The sequence below is a fragment of the Argopecten irradians genome, chromosome 16 (genome assembly GCF_041381155.1).
Source record: "Argopecten irradians isolate NY chromosome 16, Ai_NY, whole genome shotgun sequence".
In the NCBI taxonomy this organism is placed as follows: Eukaryota; Metazoa; Mollusca; class Bivalvia; order Pectinida; family Pectinidae; genus Argopecten; species Argopecten irradians.
This window is the reverse complement of record NC_091149.1, coordinates 14784331-14794847: the sequence shown is the minus strand read 5'-3', so window position 1 is coordinate 14794847 and position 10517 is coordinate 14784331. Positions and strand designations below refer to the sequence as shown.

General features: G+C 37.6%; 1 protein-coding gene across 2 annotated transcripts; it reads left to right on the top strand.

Moving 5' to 3' along the window:
* The first annotated feature begins 2856 nt into the window (after positions 1-2856).
* Positions 2857-7590, top strand: LOC138310706 (uncharacterized). Of its 2 annotated transcripts, none has more exons than XM_069252040.1 (2): positions 2857-3014; positions 5343-7589. In XM_069252040.1, exon 2 carries the CDS (start codon positions 5358-5360, stop codon positions 7332-7334), a length of 1977 nt encoding a protein of 658 aa, XP_069108141.1. In that variant the 5' UTR covers positions 2857-3014; positions 5343-5357; the 3' UTR covers positions 7335-7589. The 2 variants fall into 2 exon arrangements, with proteins under 2 accessions (XP_069108141.1, XP_069108142.1); XM_069252041.1 differs by lacking the exon at positions 2857-3014 and adding an exon at positions 4520-4988 and having other exon boundaries at positions 5343-7590.
* The last annotated feature ends 2927 nt before the right edge of the window (positions 7591-10517 follow it).

Sequence of the window (10517 nt, the reverse complement as noted above, 5' to 3'; positions counted from 1 at the left end):
CAGCTCACACGCGCTTGACAATAACGTGACGTCATCAATACATGCGACGTAACTGCGGCGCGCATTGAAGATTTTGACGCATAACGACATTCCTGTGATAATGGCGCGATGCAAAATCTGGAAACTAAGTGGAATTTCACCATTTTTTCTACTAAGAATGGGAGAAAAAGAATCAAACATTGGTCTGTGAAGTAGACAGGGATATCTCAACCCTCGTGAAAGATTTTGGCCGATCAAAGCCTCGGGGTGATGGCCAAAATCTTTCACGAGGGTTGAGATATCCCTGTCTACTTCACAGACCCATGTAAGATTCTATTAATCCAATGCAGTGATAATAAGGATATGCAAGCTATACGTATAGCTAATTTATGTACTGACACATATAGAAGTAATTGTGTACAATTTAAGTAGGAGTTATTCCCCTTTGCTTGACTGTCCCTTATTTGGGGTACCGTATGACGTCACCCTTTTGTAAAAGAATCTGATTGGCTAAGCCATCAGCCCTTCATCTAAGAAAAAATTTTCACGGGCGCCATATTGGCATACATTTTGTGCAACATTTTATTGATAATAACTCAACAAATTGCCAAAAAATTTGTGTTTTTGAGCTTTCCGGATCAACTTGTCATGATGTTTTTTACTATACTATACGTCTTCGCCGTTCCGGTTGGACAAACAGGAGTGTAAACAACGATCAGCCTGACGTGCAATTTCCCGTTTGTGTGAAGTCCTTCGACAGCCACCAAAGCCAGAAAGTTTATAGAGAACAATACAATTAAGTATATCTATATTATTATAAGCATGAGTAGTAATGTGTATCGTTGTTTGATACTAGGACATAGTTTTGTACGTCGTCTGGAAAGATCCCTTCATACAGAAGCAGGCCTATCGCCTGATTTCAATTTAGCACAAGCGGAGATCAGTCTTGTGGGATACCCAGGTGGCACTGTACACAAACTTAGAACTAGCTCTAAATTACATGAACACTTATTATCATTGCAACCACACGTGATAATTCTACAGATCGGTGGCAATGATTTGTGTGATAAATCTACGGCGCCTGTACAAATAGCGGCTGACATTGTACGTTTTGCTAGCCACCTACGTCGCAATTATGGGGTTATGTTCGTGTTGATTTGTGACATATTCAAACGCCCGAACCCTAGAGGCATGCATCCCCATGTATATGAAACTCGTAGAGAGGAGACCAATGCTGACATTTTGAGATATTTTTAACTTTGTGGCCCTGTTCTATCGAACCCCCACCTTAATATCAATATTGAGATGTTCTAGATTATGTTATGTTTCATAATCTTTTAACATAATTCTATAAAACTGAATTATGTGTCAAATTGTTTGCATAGTGTCAATTTGTTTGCATAATATTTGTTTTATTACTTTGATATGAGTTTTATATAATTTTATAATAAATATGTCACCTTATGGTGGCCATTTTCAATTCATTTAACTCTTTGTTTTCTGTATGTGGAGTGTGCATAAATGCAAGCTATACGTATAGCTAATTTTATGTACTGACACATATAGAAGTAATTGTGTACAATTTAAGTAGGAGTTATTCCCCTTTGCTTGACTGTCCCTTATTTGGGGTACCGTATGACGTCACCCTTTTGTAAAAGAATCTGATTGGCTAAGCCATCAGCCCTTCATCTAAGAAAAAATTTTCACGGGCGCCATATTGGCATACATTTTGTGCAACATTTTATTGATAATAACTCAACAAATTGCCAAAAACCCACCCTTTGTATACCCGCCCAATTTTTTATTATTTTAGTTCCTCTTTGAGATTTTTTCATATTTTTTGGCCCTGTTCTATCGAACCCCCACCTTAATATCAATATTGAGATGTTCTAGATTATGTTATGTTTCATAATCTTTTAACATAATTCTATAAAACTGAATTATGTGTCAATTTGTTTGCATAGTGTCAATTTGTTTGCATAATATTTGTTTTATTACTTTGATATGAGTTTTATATAATTTTATAATAAATATGTCACCTTATGGTGGCCATTTTCAATTCATTTAACTCTTTGTTTTCTGTATGTGGAGTGTGCATAAATGTATTTTAATCAGATTGAGTTAACTTGGGATTCTTCTGTATTGTTAAATTTAGGATGGTCTCCCATGTATGCGGAGTATACATCTTGTTAAATACGATATGTCACTCGGCTAAAGCAGCAGGCTTATTTGGCTCTGGCACTAGAGCCGTGATTTTTACACCAGAGACCTGGATTCGATTCCTGGTAGGGACACATGCATCAGTATGATGCTAGATTTGTCCTCTAACAATAAAGAATTGTACCTGCTGCACCTATTGCATGATTGTAAAAGGCGACTAAATTTATGATCTTATCTTTTCTCTTCTTCCTAACTGACCTTATATTTGGTAATGCCTCCCTTGGCACTACCTCATTTTATGCCTTGAGTTGAGCGTTCGCATACAGGATGTGGGACGACTGGTTCGCCCGTGCACTTTAAAAAGGGCAACAGTTCCACTATACAAGAATACACAACAGGAATATACCGCAGTCTCCCAAAACACGCACCCCGCACAACATACACGTAATACCCCGCATACCTGGGAGGCCGTCCTTACATGACCATAGCTGTTAATAGGACGATAATTAATCAAACAAACAAACACGATGTATAAACCACACCGACCCGACCCGTTTTTAACACAGGCGTTTAAATTATTTATCTTTATTGTTTAACGTCAATAAAAAAAAATCAACAATGTATAAACGCCGCCTGCCATGTATACAATGACAGTATACACAGTGTATGGTAGTGCTAGTGTACATTTGTATGTGTATATATCATGTGTGTAGGCACTCGCCTAACTCAGTCAGCCGTGAAGACACATTTAGACTCACCTTATCATCAAGAACAGTCCATTATGATCTATCTGGAGTGAATGTGCCACACAAGAGTTGATAGTAGACCTCTTTGTTTCGTTCGCTGCATCTTAAATACTTGAGGATTTAAGTTAGGTAAGTATGTATTTAATGTTATTGTCCTTAAAAAGGTAAATGAAAAAAATGGTAATATTAACAGTTAGAACACCTTCACTATAACGGCAGTTGATAATGTAGCCGACAATATCTCCATGTTTACAAGGAGGTAGATCGATGTTATGTTTACCTGTGCGGAATAGAGTTCAATGCGTGTAATTTTATTTGAAAAAATAGGTATACATCATGACCGCCGTATCTTATGAAATAAGTAAAAATCAATATAATGGAATCTGAGGATTTGCCATAGATCAGATGTCGACAAACTGGAGAATCGCAAATCATTAATCTCATATGTATGTTTATATTATAATGTCGGACAAGGTGGTGTATCGATTTACAATTACCTGCTTAGAATCAAGTCTACAAGTGATACATGTGGATATGAAGCATAGAGGTATTCTACCCGGGGTCCCAAATTTTAGTAAAGCCCGAAGCATGTCGTTCAAAATACTTGGCACAAAATATTTTGTGATGCCGAAGATAGAATATCCCTATTCACATATAATAGAGTATTTCCCTCTCATATCTCTATGTTTTGTCACAATTTGACAATTATGTTTACCCGTTATGTTGGGAAATAAGTTCGAAAAACCGCAACTACAAGTAAATTATTAATAAAGCTACACAAATTACAAGAAAATAATTAATCTAAATAATACTAAATTAATAAAAAAAAAGGCGGAGACTACAGTCATGATTTCTAATTGGTCCGTTTAAAAAAATAAGCGTTGATTTATAAATATATCTTTTAATCACACTGGTCAGTCAGATAATTAACCACCTAACCATGGATGGGTTACCTTAAAGCTGACAATGCAAGTTAAAAACATGCATTTGAAATTTAAAAAAAAAGATAACGAAATATTTTTTTCGAAAATTGTTTCTGAGACAAACCCTAGTTATGACAGTGCGGTATCTAAGGAAGTGGTTACCATTTTTCTTTTGCTCTGCTTAGTAACCTTCACTGGCCAACCCCCTATATAAAGCACGGGACACTTGACACACGTGTGTCATTCTAAACATGTCTTGTTTCAGATACACATGCCCCGATATTGCAAATAACAATGTCAAATTGATTTGTTTGTTTGTTTGTTTGATTGATTAACGTCCTATTAACAGCTATGGTCATGTAAGGACGGCCTCCCATGTATGCGGTGTGTTGCGTGTATGTTGTGCGGGGTGCGTGTTGTGGGAGACTGCTGTATATTCATGTTGTGTCTTCTTGTATAGTGGAACTGTTGCCCTTTTTATAGTGCTATATCACTGAAGCCTGCCGCTGAAGACATCAAGCAACACACCCCACCCGGTCACATCATACTGACAACGGCCGAACCAGTCGTCCCACTCCCTGTATGCTGAGCGCCAAACAGGAGTAGAAACTACCACTTTTATAGACTTTGGTGTGTCTCGGCCAGGGGACAGAACCCAGAGCCTACCTCACAGGGGCGAACGCTCAGCTCAAGGCCAAAAGTGAGGCGGTGCCAAAGGAGGCATTAGGAAAGATAAAGTCATTTAGGAGGAAGAGAAAAGATAAGATCCTAAATTTAGTCGCCTTTTACGATCATGCAATAGGGGCAGCAGGTACAATTCTAACGCCCTACCTGCAGGGCCGATTTCAAATTGAAAATAAACACTGCACTCACCTGACAATATTTCATTGAAGTAATAGATGAATGTGTTGTCAGCTATATCCCAACATATGTCCAATACGAACTAATAAAACACTTCAATATACACTAGGTTTTACACGTACATGTACATCGACACGTGTGTGTCGTTGATAGATGTCGCTCGTTCGGGTCAGGTACTATAGTCACGTGTATATAGTCAGTTGAGTGCATCGCGTACGATGATATACGTGGAGATATGTAGACGGATTATTGTTTGGATTTCTGTTCACTTGCGCGTTGCCAGAATTGACAACATGAGAGGATAATGTTTAAAGCTGTGGTAATCATATATAATATTTACCTACTATCAGTGTATAAATAACATATTAATAAAAGCGTTCTTACGTTTAGGGAGTCAGGAGTATTATCGAAGAATATGGTGAATGTATGTACCAGCTATGAAATAAATGAGACGCACAATATACTTATGTATACCCAACACATATTCTTTATTTGAAAAACAAATCTCTTGTATAGAATAGAGTAATATAAACTAATTGACCAGTTTGTGCATTTTATAAATTTGTATCAATGTAACAATTTAAAACAATCGTTTAATTACAGGGAAATGTTACTAAAATATATTAATACGGTTTTAAATAAGAATAACCTTTTATATAAAATTGTTTTACAGATCGGTTAGCGTAAAATGGCCGGATGTCCAGATCAGCTTTGCATTCAACTGAACAACGTACTTGATGCATATGGAGTATCTAAAACATTTACAGAGTTTCGGAGAAGAATGCTTTATGACATTGAAATAGATTTGCACATTGCCATTGGCGACACAGCACGAGTTTTTTTGTCAGGAAGTAAACGGGATGCGTTATGTCCTATTTTTGATACCGAGTCGGATTTTGATGGGGTAGTTGTTCTACCGGCAATTTTGACAACTGATACAACCGCTCAGATGGAGAGATGCGTATCTTTATTTGACAGCAATTTCAACGAACATTTACCAGTGTTCCAATTAGAAAGGACTCCTTATCCAGGATACTATTATCTTAAGCTCTTAAGTAGTAATCCCGACTCGGCATATATCAAACAAATCGTGATGCCGTGTTGTACGTCATTTAGAGGCGGTACATATATGACCAACATGTTTAAAGAAAAAACCGCGTTCAACACGACTGATTTTGAGATCCATGGTCCAGCTATTCAGTGGGTTATAAAAGTCAATGGAATTTCGTATTCATTAGACAATGTGAAGGCATTCCATTGTTCATATCTACCATCGGAATATGGTGAGTGGTTTAATAGAACACGGGAGCACGGATGGCCTCCGAAACATATAATAGAATCTACGAAGAGCCTAGGATGTCTTGCTGTATGCGTTGGTCATCCGTTCAGTGAAACGCGACCGTTAGAATGGCGGGTTTCTTTAAACAGAACAGAATATTTACTTACAAAGTCATTCAACAACATCCAGATGAAATGTTATGTAATGTTAAGGTTAGTCTTGAAATGGCTTATTCAACCGAAATTGAAGGAAACCTTAAGTTCATACCATATGAAAACAGTGATGTTCTGGATGTCAGAGGAAAAAGAAAAGCATTTCTGGCGACCCGCGAACTTAGTAGAGTGTTTCATGCATTCCTTAATTAAATTACGAAGTTTTGTTGTAAATAAAAACTGTCCGAACTATTTTCTAACCCACTCTAATTTGCTGGAAGGAAAGTTAGACGACGAAAACGTCTACCATGATACGCTTCAGATTATTGACGATATCATCGCAGAAGGAGCCGGGGTTGTCTGTCAGTGCCTTCCGTTGAATATTCACTTAAGTAGTCGATGTTGTTCCCATGGCAACTCTGAGGAATTCGAATGTTTACGGTACCACCTTTTCGCAGACAGACTGAATGAAATGGTTCGATCCGGCACAACATCAAACATAAATGCAGATACCTACAAACTATGTCGCTTTGGTTTTGTGGACTGGCATGTTATCAATGAAAAATACAATGATTCGATTTTAGATTCTTTAACGTTTTCGTCTATATCGGTGTCTTTAGAAATGGGCCTTCAAAACAAACCTCTCTACATTTGGCAAAAAGAGCAAATCGTGAAACTTCGTGGAAATGGACATGTTGCCCGAATCAAGCTAGCGACATACTTTTATTACATAAGACGTCTCGGTTATTGCGTACCTCTCCTGTGGCTGGTCGTCAAGTCTATGGAGTTTAGTGGAGAATTAGAGCTTTGTACACAGGAACAGGCTTGTACAAGAGATAAGGTAGAAATCGAGGGAGTCGAGTGCATCTACCTCACTCAGAACAAGAAAGGGTTTCGTGTGTCTGAAATAGTGTTCAGTCCCTGTGACAAGCGTCTGATCCCGCCGGATCTACAGGACGAGATGGGGCGACCAAAAACTGTGAATGGTACCCATTACGAAGGCTGGGTGTTTGTTGACTCCATAGTGTACGCGTACTACCTACTGATTGTGACGCTTCATGACATGCGTAGATACAGTTGTATCATGTCGTTGTTTAGACGGTTCGAGAATGTCTGTACACAACAACCTGGCACAATCCGTATTTTCAGGAAAGACATGGCAAAACGTCTATATGAACACGCCTATATATTAGTCTGGGCTGCCACCAAAGGTTTTACCAAACTTTCATATTGATACTTTATCCCTTATTATAATTATAAATACAGATTCATAAGTTGATGATTTGTTTGTTTGCTTATTTAAATTAACAGCTAGGGTCATTAAAGTATGTTCTTCCATGTATGAGTTGTGTTCCTGATTTACCTGATCTTCGGTCTATATAGGCAACAATACCTCTTGACCTCCTCAATTTAGACTTGAGTCACTTGATTTTCACTTGTTGCGCATACATCGTCGAGTCACACTCATAGATGCCCACATACTCAATTTAAAGTTAAAAATAACTGTCCATACTTTACAAACTGTTTCCTTCTGTGTAATGTTTTTATATATACAACCCTTATATTTCCCATATGGTTATGGATGCACTATACGATGTCCATTACATCCAAACCCTATCCTTTGGTGGCAGATATGTGATCATGACCTCACATGGTATCATCAGTAGCAATCCGGACTAAATTTCAGCGGGTGATTTCTCCATTCCTTGTTTAGTTTGGATTTAAACGCATTTATTGTTTCTGCACTGACCACATTTTTCGGGAGACAATTCCACACTTTCACAACTCGAATCGCAAATGAGTTGGTTCTACATCTCAGCCTAGTCACGGTTTTTCTCAACTTTTGACTATGACCCCTTGTTCTGTTGTTCTCAATTCGAATGAATAAACCTTCTGATGTTACACTAGTTACGTCAATTTTATTTAGTATCCTGAATACCTGAATCATGTCATATCTTTTTCTTCTATTTTGTAGACTTGGAATTCCAAGTATTTTTAGTCTTTCCGTATATGTTTTGTCATGGAGACCTTTGACTTGTTTTGTTGCCCTTCTTTGTACATTTTCCAGTTCCAGGATATCCTTCCTTAATATTGGGCACCATGCTGTTACTCCATATTCAAGTAATGGCCTAATTAGCGACTTGTAAATTGGTATAAACATTTCCTTATCCATAATTGTGAATGTGCGTCGTATCAATCCAATCAGTCTATTTGCCTTTTTTGCGCAATTGGCAACGTGAATGCTGAATTTCAACTCCGTGTCAAATGTTATGCCTAAATCTTCATCTGTGGTGTCATTTTTTTATGGTTATCATATTTCCATCCTCGTTTCGCATTGAATATTCATGTGCTTGATTCCGAGACCCGAAGTGCAGAGTTTTACACTTAGAAACATTAAAATGTAGCTGCCATTTTTCTGACCATGTTCCAAGCTTATTTATATCCTCTTGAATCATACCTTTTTCTTCTATAGTGTTACTAATTCCGTAAATTTTTGTATCATCCGCGAAGAGTTTGATGTTACTTCTAATCGAATTTGGTAAGTCATTAATGTACATTAAAAAGAGAATGGGACCTAATACACTTCCCTGAGGGACGCCACTTTCCACGTCTTCCCAATCTGATTTTACTCCGTTCACCACTACCATTTGCTTTCTCGAGTCCAGAAATGATCTAATCCATCGACATAGTTTCCCTTGTATTCCTAATGAATTCATTTGCCTTATTAATCTCTCATGCGGCACCGTATCAAACGTTTTTTTGAAATCAAGATAAATAATGTCAATGTTGTTGCCTTCATCTAGTTTACTAGTAATGTCCTCTATTACTTCTAAGAGTTGTAAAGTTGTAGACTTTCCTTTCCTAAAACCAAATTGCTCGTCACACAGAAGATTATTTTCCTCCAGATGTTTCATAATATAATCCCTAATAATAGACTCGAGACACTTCACCATCACACTTGTTAGGCTCACAGGTCTGTAATTTTCTGATTTTCTTTTGTTTCCTTTCTTGAATAGTGGTGTGATATTTGCTTTCTTCCATTGTTCCGTATTTGAAGAACATGTTGCGTGTTTTTGGAGACTGCTGCATATTCATGTTTTGTTCTCTTGTATAGTTCAACCTAAGGCCAAAAGTGAGGCGGTGACAAGAGGGACAATTAAAAGAAGAAAGTCATTGATGAAGAAAAAGAACCGCATATTTTAATTAACAATATATGATAGGAATGTATAAAACAATGAATAGAACCCATTTACATTTGTTTTGTATCACACAGTATTGTATTGATGTAGACAGGTGAAACATACTTGTACGTGATGTATGCATGTGTGTACTCTGTGAGTAGGTATTCGTGAGTCGTCGCGCATGAGGTCATACCTGTTATGCACAGGTGTTCATATGTGTGTATGTACATGTAGGTGTTTGAGTGACTGTATACTATCTATGGGACGCCTGGTAAGTGTATACAAGTGTGAACGGTTTGTACTTTCGTTTTGTGAATAGTCCGTTTCATATTTGTCTACGTGGTGTTATATGGTGTGTTTGTCTTTGTTGTAGGTTTTTATGGAGGTGTGTATACACCTTCCAATATAAAATCACTCAGGTTCTTAACCGGAACACTATACCTTGGTAATCCTATCGGCAACCTCCTTACTACGGGAGATAACTTTTACACTGTGTATTGTAACGTTGTGTATTGCACAGAGGTCAAGAACTGTCGGTGACTGCCGGTTCTCACATGCTTCACATTTTCTACACATACTTTAATTGATTTGGTTTATTTAGTTTTGCGTCCTATCAACAGCAAGGGTCATCATGTTATATTATCCCCCAAAGTTATATGTTATATTAATTATTTGACTACACTTAGATCTACTGACTTTTACAGCCGTGCTATATGAACCCCTACCGCTCTACCACTGACTTGTATCGATGTATTATATACAAGAAGACACAACATGAATATACCGCAGTCTCCCAAAATATGCACCTCGCACAACATACACGCAACACACCACATACATGGGAGGCCGTCCTTACATGACCATAGCTGTTAATAGGACGTTAATTAATCAAACAAACAAACAAAACAAAAAAAAAGTATTGAATGAGTGTAACCGAATTGAAGAGTTTTACGTGCCGTCACGCTATCGTTTCTGGGCACCAAGAAATGAGTGTAGTGAAGAGTTTTACGTGCCGTCACGTTATATATATCGTTTCGGGGCAAATGAGTGTACTGTAACCGTGTTATTTATAGTCTCGAGTACTGTCGCCAAAATCACAGGTAAATTGGCTCATCCAGCTTAACAAAACTGAATGACTAGTTAGCTTAACCGATCTATATATCATCAACAATGCGTCGGTATCTACTTAAAAACAAAACAAATATTCTTCAAATTGCATCAACATTCATTTGAAG